The sequence below is a fragment of the Vicugna pacos genome, chromosome 11 (assembly GCF_048564905.1).
Source record: "Vicugna pacos chromosome 11, VicPac4, whole genome shotgun sequence".
Taxonomy (NCBI): domain Eukaryota; kingdom Metazoa; phylum Chordata; class Mammalia; order Artiodactyla; family Camelidae; genus Vicugna; species Vicugna pacos.
In genome coordinates, this window is record NC_132997.1 from 78,362,081 (window position 1) to 78,387,169 (window position 25,089).

The window sequence follows — 25,089 nt, forward strand, 5'->3', positions numbered from 1 at the left end:
ATTCTTACTGCCAGTACCACACTGTCTTGATAACTGTAGCTTTGTAGCAAGTTTTGAAAACAGGAAGATTAAGTCTTTCAACTTTGTTCATCTTTTTCAAGATTGTTTTGGCTGTTCTGGGTCCCTGCATTTTCATACGAATTTTAGGGCCAGCTTGTGAATTTCTACAAAAAAAGACATCTGGCATTTTGATAAGGACTGCATTGAATCTGTAGATCAACTTGGGGAATATTGCCATCTTAATAATATTAAGTCTCCTGATTTATGAACAATTTCCATTTGTGTAGGTTTTCTCTATTTTCTTTCAACAATCGTTTTATGGTTTTCAGAGTACAGGTTTTACATTTGTTTTGTTAAATTTGTTCTCAAGTATTGTGTTTTTTTATTTTATTATGAATGAAAATATTTTCTTGATTTCATTTTCGGATTGTTCGTTGCTAGTGTATAGAGATACAAGTAAATGAATATATTGCTCTTAACTCCATTATGGCTGATTAATTTTGTAGAGAAGTTAGAAACTACAACCATACCCATGCTTTCAATGCATTGTATAGTGTGACACATATCTATCTTTTTTTAATATAAAACTTTTAATAAACTATTTTGGAGCAAAAAAAAACACTTGTATTTCTATACAAGAGGTTTCTGTATATTGTTCTTGTACCCTGCAATCTTGCTGAACTTGCTTTCTCTCATCATTTTTTAGTGAATTCCTTAGGGTTTTCAGTGTACAAAATCATGTCATCTGCAAATAGAGATAGTTTTATTTCTTTTCCAATCTATCTACATTTCTGTTTCTTTTTCTTGCCTTTTTGCCTTGGTTAGAACCTCTAATACCATGTTGAATAGAAGTGACAAAAGCGGACATCTCTGTCTTGTTCCTGATCTTAGAGGGAAAAAATTCATTCTCTTACCATCAAGTATGATATTAGCAGCAGGTTTTTTGTAAATGTCCTTTAACAGGTTGAGGAATTTCCCATCTGTTCCTAGTTTGAGTGTTTTGTCATTAAAAAAAAAAAAGAATTGATTTTTGCTCAGTGCTTTTTCTGTGTCGATTTAGATGATCATGTGATTTTTTTTAAAAAACTTTATTCTATTGATGTAGTATATTACATTGATTTTCATATGTTAAACCAACCTTACATTTCTGGGATAAATCCCACTTGGTCATTGTGTATAATCCTTTGTATACGTTGCTGTGTTCAGTTTGCTGGTATTTTGTTGAGGATTTTTGTGTCTGTGCATAAGGGATATTGGTCTATGGCTTTCTTTTCTTGTAATGCCTTTGCTTAGTTTTGGTATCAGGGCTTAATAGAATGAATTGGGAAGTGTTACCTCTTTTATTTTTTGGAAAAGTTTGTGAAGAATTAGTATTAATTTTTCTCTAAATGTTTGGTGGACTTTATAGTGAAGCCACTTTTTATTGTGGAGAAAGCTTTAAATTACTAATTCAGTCTTTTTCCTTGTTGTATTATTTCTTACTTGTAGATCATACATGCTGCTTATAGGCACACACTTCTGTAAAAGGAGAGGGAATCTGGGAGAAGTGGGCCAAACAGGAGTCAGGAAGTTTAGGGGTTTATGGTTGGCTCGGCCTGGAGCTGTGCCTTACTTTGGATATTGATAAAAAGGGAAGAGACCTCAAGTGTTGAGATTCCCAGCTCGTAAGTAAGAGACCACAATGAACTACTATACAGCCATTTAAAGAATGAGATAGCTATAGTATATAGAGCGATAGTAACCAGAACAGTATGGTATTGGCATAAAAACAGATACATAATTTAGTGGAACAGAGTAAAGAACCCAGAAATAAACCCACACATATGTAGTCAATTAACTTACATCAGAGGAGCGAAGAATATACAATGGAGACTGGGTAGTCTCTTTAATTAACAGTGTTAGAAAAGCTGGACAGCCACATGCAAAAAATGAAACTAGATTCCTTTCGTATACTATACGCAAATAGCAACTTAAAATGGTTTAAAGACTTGAATATAAGACCTGAAACCATAAAACCCCTAGAAGAAAACATAGGGGGTAAACTCCTTCACATTGGTCTTAGCAGTGATTTTTTTTTTTTAATTTGGCACCAGAAGTAAAGAAAACAAAAGCAAGAATAAATAAGTGGGACCACATGAAACTAAAAAGCTTCTGCACAGCAAAGGAAACCATCAACAAAGTGAAAAGACAACCTACTGAATGGGAGCAAATATTTGCAAATCATATATCTGAAAAGAGATTACTAGCCAATATATATAAAGAACTCATACAACTCAATAGCCAAAAAAAAAAAACCCCAAAACCATCTGATTTTAAAATGAGCAGAGGAACTGAATAAACAGTTTTTCAAAGAAGACATACAAATGGTCAACAAGTACGTGAAAAAGTGCTCAACATCACTAATCAGAGAAATGCAAATCAAAACCACAATGAGATATCACCTCACACCGGTTAAAACGGCTATCATCAAAAGGACAAGGGAAAACAAGTGTTGGTGGATATGTGGGAAAAAAGGAACCCTTGTACACTGTTGGTAGGAATGTAAATTGATTCAGCTATTTGGAAAACAGTATAGAGATTCCTCAAAAAATGAAATACAGAAACTACTATATGATCTAGCAGTTCCACTTCTGGGTATTTACCTGAAGAAAACAAAAATACTAATTTTAAGAGATACATGCATTTCTATGTTGCCTGCAGCATGATTTACAGTAGCCAAGATGTGGAAACAACTTAAGTGTCCATTGGTGGATGAATGAATAAAGAATGTGGTATAATCCACAAACGATAAATGCTGGAGAGGATGTGGAGAAAAGGGAACCCTCCTCCGCTGTTGATGAGATGTAGTTTGGTGCAGCCATTATGGAAAACAGTATGGAGTTTCCTGAAAAAAACTAAAAATAGACTTACCATATGATCCAGCAATCCCATCCTGGGCATATATCCGGAGGGAACTCTTAATTCAAAAAGACACATGCACCCCAATGTTCATAGTGACACTGTTTACCATAGCCAAGACATGGAAACAACCAGACAGACGACTGGATAAAGAAGATGTGGTGTATAAATACAATGGAATGCTACTCAGCCATAAAAAAGAATGGAATCTTGACATTTGCCACATGGATGGGCCTTGTGAGGGCATTATGCTAAGTGATAAAGACAAGTACCATATTATTTCGCTTATATGTAGAATCTAAAAAAATACAAAACAAACAAACAAAACAAAACAAAACAACAACCAAGTTCATAGATAAAGAGAACAGACTGGTTATTTCCAGAGGGGAGAGAAGGGGGTGGTGGGTGAAATGGGTGAAGGAGGTCAAAAGGTACAAACTTCCAGGTATAAGTAAGTTCTGGAGAGGTAGTGTACATCAGGGTGACTATGGTCAACAATACTGTGTTATATATGAAAGTTGCTAAGAGAGTAGATCCTAAAAGTTCTCATCACAAGAAACAAAATTGTGATGATGTGAAATGATGGACTTATTGTGGTAATAATTAAACAATATATCAAATCATTATGTTGTACACCTTAGACAAAGTGTTATATGTCAAATATATCTCAATAAAATTAGTGGGGGAAAAGGAATGAGGTAGCTTTCTATGTGTTGATATGAAATGATCTCCAGAATACATAACTTTAAGTGAAATGTGCAAAATGGTGTGAAGGGGAAAAAATGGAGAGGACCTATAGATGTATATAGGCTGGACAATACAGAGGACGTGCAGGGACACCCAAGACAAGAGCCAGGGGTGGTGGGAGACTTCATAGCATCTGGGTGTTTTCCCTAATGGTTGTACTACCTCAGACAGATTTCTTTAAGGCAGTGGGCCAGTGTGAAGGGCAACGGTGCGACGAGGAGGTGGCTGTGTTTGCACGTTTCTCTTGGGCAGCCGAGGCCCCATGCCTGTGTCATGGAAACAGCTGCCCCTCCAGGCTGTCCATCTCTGCTGAGGTGTGTGAGGCACGATCAGACCTCCATCACTGAGGAACTATTCCCTGAATCTGTCTAACCTGTGGGAAACCAGAGACAGCTCTCAAAGGCCCTCCAAGGCTGGGGCTTCCTTTTCGAGCACCGTTCCAGCTGCACAGAAATCCTGGGATGTTTTTCCAAGGTGAAGGGCTTTCACTGCCCTCCAGCCTCCCTGTGGACTTCTGCCCAGGTGGCCCCACAGTAAAGCTCTTTATTCTTTCCTGGCAGACCTGATCGTGGCTGCTTCCACCCCTCAAATAAGTGAAGGTGCTGGGAAAGTGAAGGTGCCAGATGTCTTTGGACCTGCCAGGCCAAGTGAGCAGCCGCACTGGCAGCCTGTCATTTTCCACTGGAGGCTGGCAAGATTGGCGAGCAGGAACGCGTCTGGTTTTGGGGAAATAGCCACACTCTTTTCTCCCATCTGAGTGAATGCTTCCCCTCCCTTCACCGGGACCACCTTGGAAGACTGGGGAGCCTCCTAGCCTGGGCTTCTCAGACCCCAGGTCAGGCTCCAGGCCTGGCTGCAGGGCCTCAAACACTGAGAATCCTCATGTCTCTCCCACAGAGAACACCTTCTGCAGTGGGGACCACGTGTCTTGGCACAGCCCTTTGGATAACAGTGAGTCGAGAATTCAGCACATGCTGTTGACAGAGGACCCGCAGATGCAGCCCGTGCAGACACCCTTTGGGGTGGTTACCTTCCTCCAGGTGAGGCACAGGATGGACATGGGCTCGAGTCTTCCCTGGGTAGGGGAGTGAAGAAATGGGATTTCCTTGATTCTTCTCCCATTTTCTAGTCCCTCTGATGGTTGTCAGGTAGATTCGGATGGTCTGATTTAACCTGCTGAGCTGGGAGAAGGGGGCAGAGGAAGGGACCATTTGGGTAGGAGAGAATGGCTATAGCTGAGGGGTAACAGTGAGGGTATTTCTGTGAACTAGTAAGACCCAGACAGCTGGAGACACAGGACCTCCCCCTAGGAAGGCAGCTTTGGGCTGGACCTGCCCTTTATCGAGAAGGGGTGTGTATCTACTCCTGCTGCAGCTGGGCTGGCTTGTGATCATGGTGGGGTCTCTGTGAAGTTTCAGTTGTTTCCTTTGAGATTTACACAGAAGCTCAGGCCTTGTTAAGGGAGGGAGGGAGCTTCTCTGCAAGCTGCTGTGGCCCTTTGGTCATCATTCCAAGCTTGAAGGGTCTCAAGATCTCTTCTGTTGACATTCCCCATAATACTAGACTGGGCAGGAGCATCTCCCTGGACCTCCCCTGCTTCCAGAGACGTGGGCTGGGGACCCATCCTGAGGTGGCAGGGCCCTGATTTTCTCTTCTGCAGATAGGGCTAGGTTTTGCATCACCCCGATACCTGAGCTATCACTACAGGGCAAGTGTCAGACTTCAGTGCCCTGTCTGTGGACCCATCTAACTCCTAGCCAGGCAGCTTTGCCCTCCTAAGGGAACCATTCCATTTTTAACACATCAGCCCCTAAGCACAGATCCTGCCTGTGGTTCCCCCAACTTGAGGTGACACAGAGAGTCTGGGTGGCTGACCTTCCAGATGGGTAGGAGGAACGGCCATTAACGCACGATGGCTTCTTGTCCCCGGATCTCAGATTGTTGGTGTCTGCACCGAGGAGCTCCACGCAGCCCAACAGTGGAATGGGCAGGGCATCCTGGAGCTGCTGCGGACGGTACCTGTGTAAGTGCACCCCTGTGCCCTGAGGTGGGGGTCTGGCTTCCCGGGCCTGGGGTTGGGAACCCCTCCTCCCCCTTGCGGGCTCCCCTTATAGTGCTGCTTAGGCTCTGGGTTTTCACATCAGGGCTTCCTGATCACTCTCCCTGATGGTCCCTGGCCACTAACTATTCCCCTGTGTCCTGGGCCTGGGGCAGCAAACAGGCGGTAGACCCAGCCCATCAGCCCAGACCCTCAGTTACCATCCTGTCCCCTTTCCTTGTCCACAGCGCTGGCGGCCCCTGGCTGATAACTGACATGCGACGGGGAGAGACCATATTTGAGATCGATCCACACCTGCAAGTATGTCCTGAGTGAGGAAAACCTTTCTAGCACCCTATGCCTAGGCCTCTTCCAAGTAATACTGGCTTTCATCCTGGGAAAATGGAGGAGCTTTATTTGTGAGTGAGTAGAAATATGGCATGATTTGGAACTTGTCTCCCGAGTTCTGCAGAGTGCATAAGGAAGCAGAGATTTCAGCCTAGGAAAACTTGTCTCAGACACATGTATTTTTGCATTTTAAAAGTATTAATCTTATTGTATGCAAATTATGCATCAATAAACCTGACTTAAAAATCTGATCACCAGGACAAAAGAAAATCAGTTTAGTGGATATTGCTTGCCCAGTCCTTATCCTCCCACATTCCCCTTCTTAGAAGAACACAGACTTTGTTTCAGAGAGCCACCTCACTGCAACCTCTACCCTGTAACAGACGGTAGAACAGGTGATATTGACCACACAGCCCAGCTGCAGAGGGGAGCACTGATGGTCTAATGGTCCCATCCCCTTTTAGATACATTTTTCATCTTGGGCAGTTAGACACCGAGCTCCTCCCCTGGTAGGTTGGCATCCCTTGATGTGTAAAAGGTAGTCTTTCTACACACAGGCCTACAGTTCCCACTCACCGTGGCCCATCTGTACAGAGTTTCAGTGTCGTCTTTGAGTTTTTTAGAAGCAGCACTCTTTTTTGCATACAGGTGAAGTCTGAAAGCCACATAGAGCACAACTTTCTTTCTCATGGGCTGCTCATGAAGCAGAAACAGCAGATAGCTAATAATGTGCCCGGCACGTGCCTGCCTCCTTCTCCTTTGCCCCAACCCACTCTCTGAACCTTTGCAGGTCATTGCCATCTCTGAACCTGTTATGCCTCTAAAAATCTGGCAGGCCAACAGGCAGCTGCCAGAAGTTACATGTCCTTTAGGTAGGGCAGGAGGTGGCAGGGAGGTCGCAGATGGACATGTAGCCAGCAGTCCCTGGGTTCTTTACTGCAGACCTGGGAGTTCTTGGGCAGAAACCCTACTTATTCACAGATGATGCTCCTCTATCTTCCCAGTGCCTTTAACACTGAAGCTTTCAAATTTCTGCCAGGATCCTCTGTTATCTCTACTTTAAATGTGGTTTCCTCGTTGCTTCTGCTTATGCAAGAACCAGGAACCATGAAGGCTATGTTTCCCTAAGCCCTTGTTCTGTATCCACACTGGGATCCAGCACCGTGGGCTGTTGCTTGGCCCCTGTCCTAAGTGCTAAAAAAGAACTTGATCCTTTGAGCTAGTAGGGTAAGCAGCCCGTCCTTTCTCTGCATGCCAAGAACTATTCTCCCTAGTCTTCAAGCTCTCCTGAGACTAGCCAGCAGGACCCAGAACACCTAGTGGTCTTTAAAAGCAAGTAGGGGCACTTGGTGAGAAAGTCCAGCTTCCTTTCCTGGTGGCTCTGTGCACCCAGTGGAAACTCCTCTGTGCTTGCTTGTGTCTTTCTGGGGCCTGCTTGCCGGCATTTCATTTTAGATCTGCTCCTCGTCCTCTGCTCCAAGCTTTACCACTAGACAGCTGTGTACATGAACAAATTCCTGAACTCCTCCACATCTTCATCCTTTCTTGCTTAGTGTAAAGTAAGTGGGCTGAACTAGTTGAGCCAAGAGGTGTCCTCAGCTGCTTGCTTGGGTGAAGGGTCTCAGGGCGGCCAGTGGAGAGGAAAGAGCGCAGACTCCATCCTGAGCAAACCAGAGCACTGCCCCTCCCAAGAGCACAGAGAGCTGCTTCCCATCATCAGCCTCCTCCTGCCTCTACTGAGAACCCCAAGCTTTGCCCAGGCTGATGGTAGCACTGGAAAAGAGGAGGGTGTGATGGGAAGAAGGCATCAGGCCAGGGCCACCTGCTGACTGGTCTCAAGAAATAAGGACACTATGGAGGCTTCCCTTGTGCTTCCCGAGACAGGCTCCGAGGCTGAGCAGCAGGCTACTTTAGAGCTTTTGGAGTCACGGGGAGAAGGTCCGGCAGATGGGGAGGTGCAGACTCTTATTGAGGTGCTCACTCAGGAGCTTTATTTGGCCCACAGGACTTTTTATGAACAAGGTTGCGGAAGCCTCCCAGATGACCTTAAATCCAAAGCACAACGTCACAACTAGGTTTTATCAGAAATCCCAGGGTGCTTGTTTCCAGCTCTTCCTTGAGGCCATTTGGAGTGTTTGGACTCAGCAATGCCAAGGCTGTGCAAAGGCAGAGCCTCTGGTGGGGTCTGCAAGTGGTCATTGCCCTCCAGACCCCCATTTCTGTCTAAGAAGTGGAAAAGAATCTCCATCCAGAATCCTTGGCGAAACAAGTTAGCAGTGCAACAAGGGGAAGTCCTGCTTCTCTGCTCTCTGGGGCTCTTCACTGCATGACCACACCCTCTGCTGTTAGAAGAGGAAACTGCAAGTGTGGAGACAGAAATGGGGCCGAGCCTCAGCCTGTCTGGCCGGGCAGACTTCCACCCTGGCCTCTGTAGCAGCAACTGGAACTGGAGGAGTTCTACCAGGGTGATCAGTGAGGAGAGGAGGGACTGTGCCTTTCTTCAGGGAAGTAGTTCCTGGCTCTGCCACATCAGCTCCATGGACCAGCACAGGGTAGGCAGAGTCGGGGCTCTGAAACAGGTGTGGTCAGTTTACTGGAAAGCTGGTAACAGAGGAGAAGCTTCCCTTGGGATTTTCATTCTTCCTGGTTTCCCCTAATTCCTGGTTCTCCTGGGGGAGCCCAGTGCTGGCAGAGACCATCATGCATTAGTAACCGGAACAGAGGAAGGTCAGATATCCTGCTCTTCCAGCATCTGTCCCGTGCTCAGCTCTCGCAAGGGCTAAGCAAATACTGGAAATGTGGTGGTGACCTTGGGCCACCGGTTCTCTGAAGGAACTCTGGCTCTTTGGTTCTTTCCAAGCAGGAGAGGGTTGACAAAGGCATTGAGACAGACGGCTCCAACCTGAGTGGTGTCAGCGCCAAGTGTGCCTGGGATGATCTGAGCCGGCCCCCCGAGGACGACGAGGACAGCCGGAGCATCTGCATCGGCACGCAGCCCCGGCGGCTCTCTGGCAAAGGTAGGAACCATCACCCTCCCTTTCCCCAGGCTGGCTTTCAGACTCTCTAGGATGGATCGCTAACAAAAACAGCCCAGTCAATAGTGTATTTCCTGGCAGGATTTAAACAGCAAGTGAAGTCTTTCCGCAGGGTAGCATCAAGGGAGCTTTACGGATCCATTTCTCCTGTGTTTCCTGTGTGTGTTTCAAATGCACCACCAGCAGTGACCATTGTGTTTCAGATTTGCCGCTTGCAATCTGAGGTCATGGAGGTGAGTGGAAGCCCTAGAACAGTTACAGGAAAAGGCCGTAGTCCACCCAAATGCAAGAGAATAAGCATCAGCCACCCACAGAATTGACACAGGGCCCAGCTCTAGCCTGAAAGCCATGCCAGACCCAAGGATCACTCTGGCCTTGGGCCTTCCCAGGCCTGAGATACAAGAGGCCTAAGTGTGAGGCCAGTGTGCAGACTTCCCCGCCCTACTGTCCTGCAGATACAGCAGCATGGACTGGGCACCCTTACATTGCATTCTGGGGAGGGGGCTGTGGGGAAGGAGCTCTCCTGTTGGGAGCTCGTTGTGCTGGTCTTGGCTATAGAAACAGCCGTGGTTTTTAAAAAAGGGCATTGCTATTTACATATACATGTGTCTACAGCTGCTCTTTCTACTTCCTTTCTCTGTTCCTCCACGTTTTCTTACCTTTTGAAGAATAAGAAACCTAGAATCATAAATAAAATACCTACACATGTGATTGCACTTATAAAAGGTTTTCTTTTTCCATAAAGAACAACTTAAACCCCTAGTGCAAATATCTGACCCCTTTCTTTCCTTCCTGCTTGTTATAATGGTGTGACAAGACTGGGAGGTTTTGAGAGAGTGTACAATTGTTAAAATTATTCAGTTCCTTTTGACAAAGTAGATAATTTAAGAAAGAATTCATAGTCTTGCCCAAAATTTCAACCATTATTGGCTATGTTTTACAAATTATAAAAGTAATCCATGCCACTATAGCAAATCAGCTAGAAAAGTTAATAATCACTTCCATCACCTACTCTAAGCCCAGCCTTTTTGGTATGTGTTTGTATATGTAGTGGAGTAAATCTTAGACCAGAATCTCAATATAGGGGGCCAGACTAGTAAGCTTCACCCCAAAGACCAGCAAAGCAACCTTGCAAAGAAATAACCCCACCAAGGGATGCCTTTCTCACTTTCTGGCCCTTGGCAGACCCGTGCAGAGGCAGAGCTCCCTGGGATAGACCAAGGTGAGGAGATGACTCAGCCTCCCACTGACCCAGCCCAAGGGGAAGGGGTGGCAGAGCCAGACACCAACTGACCACCCAGAACCCAGGAACTTGTGTAAGAGACACCTGCTCATTTGTGGCAGAGCACTTACAGTCCTCACTGGCACCCATTAGGTGGGCAGAATCCCTGGGTGGTCTTGGGAGTGGCCTTGTCAGCTACTAACTGGAGCCATGTTAAAGGTAAGCCTAGGACCTGGGACACACAGGAAGGGAGAGGATGATGGAGGAGAGCCCTGTCTCGGAGGGTGCCCTTCTGAGGTCCAGAGGCCTCTCCCTTGTTTTCTACAAGAATGGCGCTCTTGAGGCTGGAAGTTTCTGAAGTGCATGGTGCCTCATCTGCCCTGTGTCCTCAGGCTGCACTAACTCAGATCACAAGGCTGATGCCTAGAGTGACTTTAGGACCAGCCTTTGCAGGGGCCTTTCCCCAGCACATCTACAGAGCCAGGCTCCGAGGACAGGGCTAGGGGATGCTGAGAGCCCAGAGGGCCATCAGATAACTTAGTGGTATCATTGCAGACACGGAGCAGATCCGGGAGACCCTGAGGAGAGGACTTGAGATCAACAGCAAACCCGTCCTTCCTCCAATCAACTCTCAGCGGCAGAATGGCCTCACCCACGACCGGGCCCCGTAAGTTCCCCACCCACAGAGGGGGTTAGTGCAGCTTCCTGACAGCAATGTCCCAGGACTGGGACAAGGGGGCAGTTTTGTCCCCGTGGCTTGCATGAGCAAGAACAATGCACAGAGCCCTTGCTGGATGGACTCAGGGTCTCTGGGGTACACGGATCTGTGGGTCATAAGGGACTTAGAGGGGGCCCAGCAGACCAGAAATATAAACATCAGTAAATATTTACATGGGCTGTGTGAGCAGATGGGAGGCCAAATTGGGGCAAAATCTGACTGGGGCCTCCCAGCCTTGTGGGAGCCCATTGTGCTGAGCACGATTCCCCTCCTTATCTCAGCCTCGGCCAGAGTTGCCCTTCCTTCCTTCCTGGAGCCTGGTCTCCGGCTGATAGCCGCAACCCCAGGGGCCTCCCTGTCTGGCCAGCCCTGTACTGGACGCCTGCTGCTGAGGCCCTTCTTCCTGCCTCCCTTCCATGGGGCCCAGGGAAGGGAAGGGAAGTCCTTTGCAGGCCTCCGCTGTCTGTCCAAGAGCCCCGGTAGCCCTTGGGATAGATTGTGGCCGCCCCAGCGGTCAGATCCACTTCTTGCTGACCTCTCTTCCCCTGATAGGGAACAAATGGTGGGCAGAGTTAGAGCTGGGCACCCGGCTCTGCCTCTAGTCCCAGGGCAATTCTAGGGAATAGCTGCTGGCCGGGGATAGCTGGGAGCTGGCAGCCTAGAGCAGGAACCTTGCCTGCCAGGAGGAAGTTGCTGTGCCCTGGGCTACAGGGGAGGCAGGCCACTCCTGCAAGACCAGGGTGATTCGTCTTTCTCCTAAGAAGTCTTTATTACACACTTGCTATGTGGCAAGCTCAGGACCCAGAGGGCCATCTGGATGTAGGCTCTTTAGAGTGGCACATAAAATGAAACAATTAATTGGCATGATTCTGGCTGTGGATGTAATTTTTTAGAAAGTTACTTTGAATTCTAGCTTCAGTTGCTCATCCATGATCCCCAGAAATAGTAGTGATTTAATGCACTACAGAAAAGACAAGTCAGCATGATGTAGAGTAGTTAGGGAGGGCTTCTTGGAGGAGGAAGAACATGAGATGGGCTTTGAAGGTGCCCTGGAATTTTATCAAGCAGGGGAAGGAGCTGACAGGGATGAAACAGGGGAGGCCTGGTTGGTTAAAGTTGAGGCTGTAACCTGGGAGCAGATTGTGGAGTTGGGAGTTATTCTGGCAGCTCAACATGGCCCACCTGGCAAATCTGCCATTGGCAAGAGCCTGGAGAGGCCTCCACTGCTACCTCCGAGCAGCTTTTAACTCCAGCCAGTGGGTTTCTGCAGCCAGCTCCCTTGAAGTAGCTGGCTTAAGGCACCACCTTCCCTGGCAGCAGCAGATGGCCAGGCTGGGTTGTGGGACATCTGGAAATGCTCCACCTGTGAGTCTGGAGCCTGTCCCAGGGCCATACTCCTTCCCATGCCCTGCGCTTGGGCCCTGTTGGCACTGGTGGGAGGTCGGGAAGAATTTGAAGACTTAAAGGCTCAAGCAAATTGCCCTGAAACTTGTACACAGTCTCAGTTCAGATGGCCCTTCTGCCTCCAAAGATCTGGGTTTCTGGGCAGAAGGGCAGAGACTTCTTTGGGCTGAGTTGACTGAGCTTTAAGTGGGAGAGATGGGTGGGAGCAGATCAGAGGTGCAGCCCTCGGGGGTCATCTCCCCTCCTTGCCATTGAGTTACTCAGTTGGGTGTCCAAAGTGCTGCAATCTGCTGTCTGGAGGAAATCAGAGCTCCTCCTCTAATGTTCTCAGTGCTGGTTACCAATTTGTTAACAATTGGCTGAGGAATGATTCCTCTTCCTTTGCTAAGAACATTTTCCAACACACCCCTCAAGTCTCTAGCTCCCTGTTATCTCAGGATCAATGATGGTGGACTCAGTTCAGTTTAGCAAGCACAACTGTAATATCTGTGCTGCCCACCCTGGGACCTGACCCCATTTCAGATAAACCGCATGGATTGCGACTGAGAAAGCCGACCCAAAATTTGCTGGCACCAGTGTTTGCTCCTTTCCCTGCGGGGGAGCAGCCAGCACGGGCGCTATTGTGTCTCCGTGTCCGATTTCCTTTAGTCAGGCTTTCTGGGCTGGGGCTCTGATGCATGGGTCTTCGTGGGTCTGAATGTGCCCTGAGGAGACTGTGGAGATAGACTGGAGGCTCAGAAGAGCTGATGGAGCCTGGGCTTTAGCAGCTGGGCTCTAGCCTACTTGGCGGAGTTGGGCACTTGCTCTTTCCCACCTCAGTGGCCACTAACACTTATAAAATACTTAGCACGTGCCAGGTACTGTTCCAAGTACTTTGTACTGTGTTAGTCTACTTCATCCTCATAGTCACTCTGTGAAGTAGATAATCTTATTATCCTCCTTTTATAGATGCAGAAACTGAGGTACCGAGAGGCTGATAAGTAACATGGCCAGGATGAGAACAGGTGGCACTTAGGGCAGTCTCTCGGCCTTTTACACGGTGTGATCCTCCTTACTCCGTCCTCGGGGACTGCATGCGGGACACCCCAGACCATGTCTCTGAAGTGTAATAACCCTCATTGGTGGACCTCCTCTAGATAGTCAGAGCATGAATAGAGACCTCTCCCATGACATCGAGGACAAGGCTAAAGCCCCACATTAGAAGCTTACTGTTTGCATTTAACTCTAGGGAGGGCATGCTGTCAGCCTCGGTGCTTCCAAATTCCCAGAGATAACGAGATGGGTCATAATTGGCTCATTTATACCAGAATCACTTTTTGATACAAAGTGTTGTTTTCTTCATGTTCAGAAACAAAACCAACCCCATCTCTGGCCCCTCCACCACTTCAGGGCTAGGGGATTTCTTTTTTTTCTTTCTTGAGGCCTCACTTCCTGCTTCCCAGAAAGGCAGGCCCCTCTGGGTAACCTGCTTCTCTCTCACTCGCCCTTGCCAGCCCTCCTCCCACCACCTTCCCGGAAGGGGAGTCCTTGGCCCTCTTTCGGGCTTCTTCCAGTGTTTCACAACCTCTGCATTCCAGCCGTGAAATTTGTATCTGGCTTTTCCCAAGATGAGCAGTTGAGAAAAGCCTCCTTCGGCTTGCTGGCGCCTCCTTTCCCACTGCCTGCCCGCGTGAGTTTGGGAAGCAGCTCCTTTGTGCCACCAAGGGGAGCCTGGCTTCAGGGCTGCGCCTGCCAACATTTGTAAGGACCTGGGTCAAGGAGGGAAAAAGTCACTGGGCATCCTCTCTGTCTGAGGTTGCCTGGTTAGTTAGATGTGGACTGTTCTACAGAGTTTTGCCTTTGCTTCCCAGCCTCCCTACAGTGACCTGGGGGATGTGCATGGTCAGGTACTTTGCGTGGGGAGGTTTGCATTGCTGTAAACTTGCTCTGATGCTGGGAACCTGCATCAGTGTATCACGACCTCCTCCTCCCTCTGCCAGTGACTCACTGACTGAGGTTGGGGGACCTTTAGGGAGCTCTCTGAGTTGCATAATACCCCCAAAGAGGAGCAGGGCTCATGCATGCATGCATGCATGCATGCGCGTGTGTGTGTGTGTGTGTGTGTGTGTGTTGGCGGGGAAGGTTCCTGGCTATATGAGAAACATTTTGTAGTTGAGGCAACTTTAAAATGCAAACTAACCATTATTGCCGAGTCAAGTTTCTCAGTCTTGTGGAATTGCACCAGCAGCTTTTAAGGCTTTTTTTTTTTTCCTTGTTGCCTTAATTTTCTGGAGAATTAAAGCTTTGCAGCATGATTTCTCTTGTTGTGACATTTTCAGCTGCACCCTCCCCCCAATACATACACACACAGGACGCATGTATTTCTTCCCACTTTTATGTTCCCATCTCTTTGGCCTTTTGGATGAGGTGGCCCTGCTGCCTCTGTTCCCATCTTGAATGGCTTGTGACCTGGTCAGGGAGTCATCCTGTAAGAGAAAATTGTGTTTTGTTTTGCTCTGAGGCCCATGAAGATTAATTAGAAGAAGAAAATATCTAGTTTGCACCAGGGAATTGAGTGAAGGAAGGTGGGTTTCCATCTGGGAGAACAGCTGGGCTGTCGCCGTCACTTGCTGTGTGCAGGGCCGGCTTGGGTAATCCTCTGCTGAGGGCTCTATCATGTCAGTGCAGTGGTCAGCCCAGAGCCCGCGTCTGTCGCATTGGGTCCCCTCCCCACTCCCACGCTGGGGAAGTACGGTTGTTTTCACTGGAGAGAAAACCTAAAAAGAAACAGCCCTGCTCCCACAGGGCTGATGGGAGGAAGGGCCCAGGCCTCCATGATCCGTATTTGTCTTGCCGAGTGCCTGCCTTTCTGTGCCTTTTTCAGAAATACACATTTGAAAAGGCGGAACAGGGGCTCCACAGCAACCTGCCTGGGTGAATTTCTGTTTGGACTCCATTCTCTGCTCCACTTCCCCAAAGAGGGTGAAGCTGTGACCATTGTTAACACCCTAGCCTTGGAGTTTATGGCTGGCATGTTGAATTCTCAGTCCAAACTGCATCCTTCTTCCTCGAGTTGCACAATCAGAAGTATTTTTATCACCCATCCTTGATCCTCAGTGTCACCCAACACTTCAGCAGTGAGTCACTTCTCCAGGGAAGGGAAAAGGAAGGCTCAAAGGTGAGAGCTGGAGAGAGGAAGTGAGTCAGTAACTCAGAAAACAGAAAGCCAAGGGCTCTGGCTAGAGCAGTCTCATTCAGGAAAGCAGGTCCTAGTCTCCCACCCTAGTCCGACCACACAGCGGTCCCTGGTGCCCAGAGGAGTTAATAGTTGATTAAGGAATCCAGTAACCTTAATGCAGGTTTTACTCACTCTCTCTGCTTCCCCCACACTCCGTCCCACTGCTCTATCATCACATTCCATCCTTGGGATGTTCGCTGTGAAAATACTGCATGTCATTATTTAGTTATTGGTGTTTACCAACAACCTTTTAAGGCCTTTTACTCCTTGTGTCATCCCCAACAGAGAATTTGTCAGAATGATCTGGTGATACAGCCTTGTGCTTAACAGTAACTGTGGAGGGGAGCTGGTGCTCTCACCTCCACCCACACCCTGTCCCTGTCCTGCACTGAAGAGAGACCTGCAGTGGTTCTTTCTCTGGAAAGTTCAGAGCTTTCGTCAGCAATCTGAAAGCAAAAGGAATAATCTCCCAGGCTAGAGGCAGAAGCCAGAGGTTGGGTTGGGCTCAGCAGGCCAAACCCATTTCACTTCTGAATAGTTGCCAACGCAGGTGCCCTGGTTCCTGCTCCGGGCGTCCCCAAGGAGAAGGCCTCAAGTCGTGTGGCCAGTGCAGACGTCATCACTGTCACAGGACTGGGATTGTGACTAAAAGGAGTCTCGGTGGTTGGGCTTCTCTTCTTTCTGCACCTGCTGCCTTGGGCTAAAATGGAAAAATTAAGACTTTTCAATCTATAGAGATCCAGCTGGTGAAGAAACATGGATAGGTCCTGTCCATCTGTAAAGTGTGCATAGGGTGAACAGGGGCATGTACCATAAACTGTACAGTACTAGAAATCAGGAGTCTATCTTGACACTGGAAGGAGAAGGCTTTTTAGGATATGCAAGAAGTCACCTTATACAGTGGGAAGTGTAAATATAGAATGTGTTATAAAGACAGGTGGTGAAGAAGAAATAAATGGAAAGATTTAGGTCAGTTGCTGAATTGATGGGGTGTGCCTCTGAGCCATCTCATAAACCCCTCCTCAGTGCTCCCAATACAGGAAGATTCCTAGCTTGGACAGATTCTTGTGGCAGAGCAGGCAGTTTTCATTGAGTATTGCCATGTGCCAGGCCCTGTGTTGTGGGCTACTTTTGTCCTCATTTTACAAACTAGTACACGGAGGCTTAGAGAGATTGTATAACTTATCTCGGGTCAGTGAGCCAATATTAATAAGATTTAGAGCCAAAATTTGAACCTTGGGTTATTTGACTCCAGATCCAGGCCTCTTCACCACTGGGTACTGCCTGTAAAAGAAGATGAAAGTGGAGGAGGTGCCTGCCAATTCACAGGAAAAAATAACTGGAAAGAAGGCTTTGGAAGTCTGCATACCAATGCACAGAATAAAGCTGATGTTTTAGTTTATCTGAAAACACATGTGGGTGGCAGTTCAGAGGGGACCATTTGGCTGAGAGAAACATACTAGAAAATAAAGTGAAATCTGCTAGAGGATTGTTCCATCCAAATGAGTGAGGTAGACATACAGGAAGCAGGAAGTGAGATCCAGCATGAGAGAGAGGCAAGGGGAATAGCCAGCATGAAGGTGAAGAGTGATCCTATGACGATGGCTATGCAGCAAGAACAGAAGGTGACCAGTTCAGACTGGAGTCGTTTGGAAGGATCCTCTGGAGAGATGTCTTTAAGAAGATAAAATTGGTAAATATTTGATGTGTTTGAAAATCTTGGGAGAATCTGTAGGCCACTGGTAGTTAGTTCAGGATTGAATTAGTGATAAACACATAGAAAACCAAGACAGTTATTAAATACAAGGAAAATAGACAATTCCACTAGAAAGGAAAAATAATCATAGTATACTATGTGGCTCAGCTGTAAATAGCATTAGTATAGTATAATAATGTAAACGCTTGATACTGATCCAGACAAACTCAGTTATCTTGGAAAGATTGGTGGGGGGGGGTGGATGAAAGGGAGCAAAAAGCTGGTCTTCTGTAGCAGGAAGTCGATAGCTAAAGCCTGAAAAGAAAATACCAGGAAGCAGAAGTAAAGTACATTATATTAGCGCTATTGAGGAAAATATCTAAGGAATCAGCTAAGAGAGATGACAGTGCTTGTCTCTGAGGTGTAGGGAGTGGGAAGACTGCTGATATTATAATGAACTTAGAACTGTTTGACTCTTTAAAGTTTAAAAAGAATAGTTAAAAAAAAAAGTCAGGGGGAGGGTGTAGCTCAGTGGTAGAGTATATGCTTAGCATGTACAAGGTCGTGGGTTCAATCCCCAGTACTGCCATTAAATAAATAAATAAACCTACCCCCCCAAAAAAAAAGCCAAAGGAGTGATATTGTAGGAGTTGTTACAACTTGCCCTGCGTGGTGAAAAGAAAGGACAACACATTCCAGGTGAAAATCACATAACTGGCACCAAGGTAAGCCCTGGTCACGCAAAGGAACATCAGTTTCCCCGGTGTCAGGCTGAGAGCTGAAGATGAACATCGTATGACCGTCCAGCAGGCCTCCTGAGAGCATCTGTTTTGGGGTGAAGAGATGGTGAGGGGCCCTTGGATGTGCAGCTGACTCTGACCAGCAAGGAGGCTGATGGCAGCAGTGACAGGGCCTTGGGGAAAAGCACTTGGGTAGAGCAGGGTTCAGGAGGGAAAATCCTAGGCCCTGTGAGAGCACTGCCTAGCCCAGAGGGAGTGTCCCCATAGCCTTTTAGGGGGGTTGTTGGGGATTAACTAAATGGGGTTCTTGTGGCTAAGATTGGAAGATACTGGCTTACATAAAATGAAACCAGTTTGTTTACCCTCTGTAGTCCTCCTGAACATTTTGTGAATCTCTAATCTAAGATGCAGTGTTTTGTATCCAGCCCTTGCCACATCTGCTTTTCTAGAAGCTTCTCTTCAATTAAAATTCCATCAAATACCCTTTGGGAAGCCCTGCCCTGGCTTCTAGGAAACAGTTCTTTTAAGAGTTCAGGGAAGAAAAATAGATGTCTCTTCATGGCCCTAAAACCCCAGAAGGAAAGACCAGTCAAAGGATGGGAGGTTCTTAAGGAGAAATATTGTGATTACATTTTAGCTGGCATCAGGAAGACCTAGGGGTTTTGTCTCAGCCCCTTATTTACTCATTGTGTGGCCTTGGACTAGTTATTTAAAGTATCTGAGTTTCAGTTTCTTCATCTATAAAATGGGAAAAAATAATACCTATTTATAGGGTTGTTATAAAAATGAAAGGAACAAAGTGTATACAGAGTTTATCCTAGGACCTGGCTTCATAGTCTGCACTCAATAAAAGGTACCTCTTAATATTGTTATTGCAGATAGTCCCCTGAAAACTAAAAGGAGGTGTAATACCTGTAGGGACCAGTGTAGACATGTAGAGAATCCTTTACATAACTCAGAAAATTTTTTGAAGGATTTGAACAAAACCTGGAAGGAGAAGTATGTTATACCACACAGACTTTAAGGAACAGGGTCAAGAAAAGCTGAAACTCAAGAAGAACTGAGTCTTGTTAAATTAAAAAAAAAAAGTGCTCTGACCAGTGAAAAAGGCTTTATTTTTTGTACTTCTGTTTGGAACAAGAAAAAAACCTAGGCCCAGCTGTTTGGACGAAATAATGTTAATCAGAGGCAGAGAAACAGCAAAAATTTACTTTAGTTCTGTTATGCTTCCATCTCAAAAAGAATGGTTAGCAGAATAGGAAGGTTCATCCAGGTATTCATAAGGGGATTGAAGCCAGGACTTCAGATTTCCTAGTCCACATGTATTGCACCTCAGAATACCAGTCGAATTGGCAGATGAAACTCATGAAGCTGATGACAGTAATCTTTGAGGCAATGGGAGAGAGGTGTTAGCAGACTGAAAGCACTTAAAAATTTCAAGACGCCAAAAGCATCTTCCATACTCTAGACACCAAGAAAGCTTGGTGTCAACTCTGAGGGAAAATTCAGGGCTAGATTATTCAGTGAGTAAGCTGTGAACACTCTCCAAGGAAAAACAGTGAGCCCTGAGAGTCAGCATGGATTCACGAACAGTCAGCCTGCCAGACCACCCTTCCTGCCTTTGTAGAAACACTTACCTATTTCTACTTGGTAGACAAAGGAAATGCTGTAGACCTTATAAAGGTGGGGGTTAGCAAGACATTTTGAGAGTGTCTTCTGACATCATTGTTGGCAAGACAGAGAAATGTCTACAGAGCATCCAGGAGGGTGAGGGGCTTGTTGATGGGATGGTTGGGTTGATTTATAATCAGTTGAATGAGCATACCCAAAGAATAATGATGTCAGTCTGTCAGCCTGTCTGCCTGGCCCTGTCCTGTTCACTGTTTAGTCAAAGCCTGGGATGAGAACATCGATGGCGAGTTTATCAGCTTTGTCAGTGATGTGAAATCAGGAGGGAATGCCAATGTCATGGGTGCCAGAGTCAGGTTTCAGAAATATCCGGACTGCTTGAAACACTAGCCAGATGATGCAGAGTTCTGTTCTAAGCTCCAGATCATCTAGAGTACATACAAATTGGGGGAGAAAAGGTCTAAGCTCAGCCCATGGGAGAAAGCCTGAGGGAGATTTTGTTGACAGAAGGATTGCAGTATGAGTTGGTAGTATGATGAAGTTACAAAGAATAGACAATTTGATGACAGTTATAATAGAAATAAAGTATCCCCAAGAAGAAAGCTCTCAGTCCCTCTGTGACCCGTGCTGGTTAGACCACTTAGCGTATTTATTTCCGCACATGACACTTCACTTCTGGACATGACACTCTGGCTTTGACAAGCTAGAGTGAATCTAAGGGAGAGTGACTTGTATGGATGGAAGATTTCAGAACCTTATCTTAAGAATATAATTGAAAGTTGGGGCCACAAATACTGGAAAAGAGAAACTGTTGGTGGGCTGTGGGAGCAGTGTTAGGGATTTAAAAGGCTGCCATCGAGGATGGATTAAATTACTCCTGGGTAACGTGAGGACCACTAGATGAGAATTGCATGAAGGCTGAGTGTGCTCTGTACGAGGAAGGCAGCCCCACCGGCACCTCTCTCAGCAGAACAAAGGCCTCAAAGGGGTTTGTTGGCCTGTAGTTTGGCCTTCCCAGAGCACCAGCAGTTGACCAGGTCCCACAGTGTCTGCTCAGGGAGTCAGGGCCCTTTCAAGCCCCATCTCAGAAGTCCCCTCTCCAAGCTCAGGGCAAGGACCTTTGCTCAGAAAATGGGACTGACTTGGCCAGAGGCAGTTGGATTCTGGGCCCAGGATAAAGGCAAATAAGTCTCTCCTAAGCTCTCAACGTTCCTGCACAAGGAGCAGATAGTCTTCTAGAGGCAGTGAGCTAATATCTTGTTAAGGCATTCCAGGCACTGTCAGGTGCTTCACCTTGGTCATCTTATTTAACCCTTCTAACAAAAGGTATTGTTATTCTTCCCACCAAGAGGATGCTGAAGCTTAGAGGCTATTTGCCCAAGGTCGTATGGAACTTGAACCCAGAAACTGTATTGTTAGCCATTCTGCCTCCCTGAGCGTCCTTCATTCCCTGGCCCCCGTCCTCCTAGCAGCCCCCAGGGAGTGTAGGCCATGCTTCCCTGGGAGCCATTCTCCCTTCCAACCTCGAAGCTCTGCCTTCCCCTCCACTAGGAACCCAGGGAGAAAACAGCCCAGCTGAAAATTAGGCCATGCTGGCGAGCACACTACTTATTTTTTTATGACTAAGATTAAGCTGACAACCATGCAAAACATTGCAAACCTGTGTCGGCTGCAGATTTAATACCTCACCCAGCCCACACAAATAATTCATGCTTCTGCATCGATGTCCAGAAAAAACAAATCAGCAAAAAGCTGGGCTCCTGCGTGTGTGTGCGGAGCAGCAGCGTTTCCATTGAAGCAGCATGCCGGAAATACCCAAGCTCCAGGACTGCAGATCTAGCGTTTTGCAATTTTTTTTTTCTCTTAAAAGATTAAACTACGTTTTCAAGTGATTGAAGGTTAGTGGGAGGTGTAAATGTGGACACTTGTCACATTAATTCTTCAGATGATTAAGTTCTTTTCCATTTCTTTAAAGCTGTTTGCACTTGGGTTTGATGTCCTCGTTCTGGGTGAGTGTGTTGTAGCAGTTACCAAGGTGACTTTAGCTGACTTTCAACAATTTATTTTTCCCTCTAGCTTGAGACGTCTCTAGCCCTGTGTGTTGTTGATTCTGCTCTCCCAGCCCCCTGCCCCCACCCCCAGTTTGCTATTCATCAGCATTTTTGCCTGTGCCAGAGAGGCCCCACTGGCCCTGCCTGGCAGCCAGGCCTTTCAGGAGCATGGTGGTGTGTCTCAGAGGTGGTACAGGGAAGTGATGGTGAGAGTCACACCCTGGCTCTTCCTTTTAAACTCACTCTGTAACCATAGGCTTGTCACCTCACTTCTCTGAGCTGTGGTTTCCTCACCTGTACAAGAAGGGTTAACCACAGATTCTACCTGGGTGCTTGCTGTGAGGACTGAGCACATTAATCTATGGACTCCTTACTCTGGAGCAGAGTAGGGGCTCACCAGAGGGACTGCTGTCTCTCCTGAGTTCTGCTTTTGCCTAGGGCCTTGAGGCAACTGCTGAGAAGTGGTGTTAGGTGTTGCCCTCCTCTGAAAGGAGGTGTAGCAGCCGGGGTGTATTGGGAAGAGAGCTAGTCAGAGGTCCTCGGCTCCCATCCTGGCTCCCAGCTCTGTGGCCTTGGATGCAGTGCCGGCCCTCTTTTGTAAAGGAAATAGGTAGATTAAACAACCTCGGAGTTCCCGTCCAGTCCTGAGATTCCGTGACCCTCTTGGCCAGAGTGTTTGTCTCCTTCACAGGTCTTGTAAAAGGGCTTGTCAAAGGAGGTGCTAGGGCAAAGGGTAGTTTCAGAACTGGCTTTGGGAAACCAGAGGAAGGGACCTTTTTGTGAAAGAGCGATCACATCTGGGGTGGATCTACCCAGCTGGTGGGATGGCCCCTGTTACCTCAGGGGCTTTATAAACCACTGCCTCAGCAGGGCCCTGTGCTGCCTGATGTCACCCTCCATCCTTGTGCCTGCTGACTCACATCCTCCCTCGGGAGGTGCTCTGCCTGCCAGGGTGCCTCACTGGCCGCAGGCCCCATCCCTCAGCCCCTCAGTGTGTGAGAAGCTCGGGCCCCCACTGGCTGTGCAACTACCAAGCCCAGACATCCTGGGTGGCTTCTGCCGCTTGGATGGTAAATAACTAGAGCTTCTCACTCAGTATTTTGATCGACACTTGGGGAATTGTTCTGAGATTCACAGCCCAAACCAGGATCCGGCCTTTTGAATGGGATCAGTGGGTAACCCTCATTTCCGGCTGAGGCAGATTTGAGAGGTTGTCATTGGGGGCAGCTGAATTTGAAAGAGCAAATCTTAGATTGCAAAAGGACTCTGTGCCCAGCTGTGGAGCAAGCGGTTGGTGGGAAGCAGGACAGGGGAGGGGAGGAGGAGAGGTGGCAGTGACAGCTCAGTGTGGCTGGGGCCATAGTCAGGAGGAATCTGGTACAGGGCTCCTGGGGCCTCGAAGCCCAGCAGAGTGGCAGCCCCATCCTCCTGCTCAGCCAAGCCCACTTGTCTGACTCCTGAGAGCCTGGTTTCCACCCCTCAATGAGAATTATGTCATTTCCTGTTAGATGAATGATGTGTGTGTCACTGCAGCTCCTGGCCATTAGCAGGAGTGTGCCTGCTCTGAGCTTGCTCTGATGTCACCTTTTCAAGGTCAGCTGGAAGGAAGGTCTTGGAGCTGTGTCTCCTGGCACTTTGGTACCCCGGTCTTGGAGAACTGGGATCTGACGCTCCAGGGCAGGGGAAGAAAGCCTCCCAGAAGCCCCCACTGCTATCTTAGGGAAGAACAAGCCACTGTGACATAAGCTTTTATATATCATGTGGGCCAAAGATGAGGCTTCAAAACCAGACCTACCTGTGACCAAATCCCAGCTCCACAATCCCCAGCTGTGCAACCTGGACAAGTTACTTTCCCTCCCTGATTCATGGCTCCTTATCTGTAAAAGGGCTGTAATGACAGATGAGTAAGAGGTGCCCCGAACAGCGGCTGCCACTTGGCAAGTGTGTAGTGGGCGAGTGGTGGCTGCTGTTATTATCATCAATCACTCTCATGGTGGTTACTCAGGAGTCCAGCCTGAGAGCGTTCCATCTTGCTCCTCCCTGCGGCTTTCACCTTGTGCTGAACCTGTTCCTGTGCTTGCTTTGCAGGAGCCGCAAAGACAGCCTGGAAAGCGACAGCTCCACAGCCATTATTCCCCATGAACTGATCCGCACACGGCAGCTCGAGAGTGTACATCTGAAATTCAACCAGGAGTCAGGAGCCCTCATTCCTCTGTGCCTAAGGTGAGCCCCACAGCATACAACCTGGCCTCAAGGAGCTGCCAGGCCTGTGCTTGCCATCACCCTCACACTGAGGCAGACTAGGGCCCAGGGAAGGAGGGGAGCTAGTCAGGCAGCTCCATCTTAGGCCTGTCAGGGAGCCTGTGGACCCTGAACCCACCAGAAGTCCCCACTGTGCTGAAGAACTCTCCTTTGTCCCTTTGTTCAGAGAAGTGGCCCTCAACCCTGCTCCCTTAGGAAGGTTCAGTGACCTGGGGCTGGCCGAGTCTCAGATGCCCTACCATCCCACCAGCCCAGAGTCAGGGGTGACAGGGTCCCCAGTAGCACTGGGGTAGCAGGGCAGAGGCTCTGGTGGGTGGGGCTCCATTTTCTCCTGCTCACTGTTTTTCCCATGCAAAACACTCAGTTCTCCAAACCCCGAAGCCAGCACAGCAGACTCCTTGAGGGAACAAGAAACCCAGCTGTGTCCCTTCTGCTGTTGTCCACAGTGCCAGAAACCCAGCCCTGTGGCCAGAATTCAGCTCTCTGCTTGGAGATGCTGCCCTGGGCTGAACCTGTTGCAGCTGACTTCCTCCACAGCCCTCAAGGGTTCCACCCTCACTTTTATAGCAGGGGAGGCAGCAAGAGTAACTCTAAACTCAGACAACAGTGACAGGGAAGAAAGGGATTGCACTGTTTGGACCCTCCCCACTGCCCATAGAGCCTGAGGAAGGAGCTTAGATAGTAACCAACCATGCCTAGCAGGGCAAAGAGAGCAAGCGGTCAGAGTGAATAGGGGCTGGCCGGGCACCCCCACCAGTACCCTAACCATTTCCCCCCCAGCTCCCTCTCTGGCCCAGGCCCAGAGCCTTTAGACTGGTGAAGGTTAATCTGGGGCAGCCTGAGAATGCAAAGAGCAGATTTTACTTCCTTTGCGGACTGGCATCTCTTTCCCACTGATGGCCCCCGCCTGCCCTTCCCCCAGGTGTATTTCCAGACTGGGGATTAACTCAGAGTTAATTGTGCTCCCTCAGAGTTACCCCACTTGGCTTCAGCTTTTTTTTTTTTTTAAGATGTGGCCTTGGGGCTAGCCATTTAAATCTCGTGGTGGGGGCCAGGAGCAGGTGGAAGAGTCTGCGCTGGACAC

At 47.8% G+C, this 25,089-nt stretch overlaps 1 protein-coding gene across 2 annotated transcripts in view; it reads left to right on the forward strand.

Annotated features, from left to right (window-relative positions):
- SUFU (SUFU negative regulator of hedgehog signaling) overlaps positions 1 to 25,089 on the forward strand; it is a 100,490-nt gene that overhangs the window by 60,236 nt on the left and 15,165 nt on the right. The window contains exons 4-9 of one of the 2 annotated variants that reach the window (XM_031682688.2): positions 4,543 to 4,685; positions 5,583 to 5,668; positions 5,932 to 6,004; positions 8,892 to 9,048; positions 10,844 to 10,955; positions 23,832 to 23,966. In XM_031682688.2, coding sequence (XP_031538548.1) covers positions 4,543 to 4,685; positions 5,583 to 5,668; positions 5,932 to 6,004; positions 8,892 to 9,048; positions 10,844 to 10,955; positions 23,832 to 23,966 — 706 coding nt within the window. The remainder of the gene's footprint in view (positions 1 to 4,542; positions 4,686 to 5,582; positions 5,669 to 5,931; positions 6,005 to 8,891; positions 9,049 to 10,843; positions 10,956 to 23,831; positions 23,967 to 25,089) is intronic. The other variant, XM_031682690.2, reaches the window with a different exon arrangement.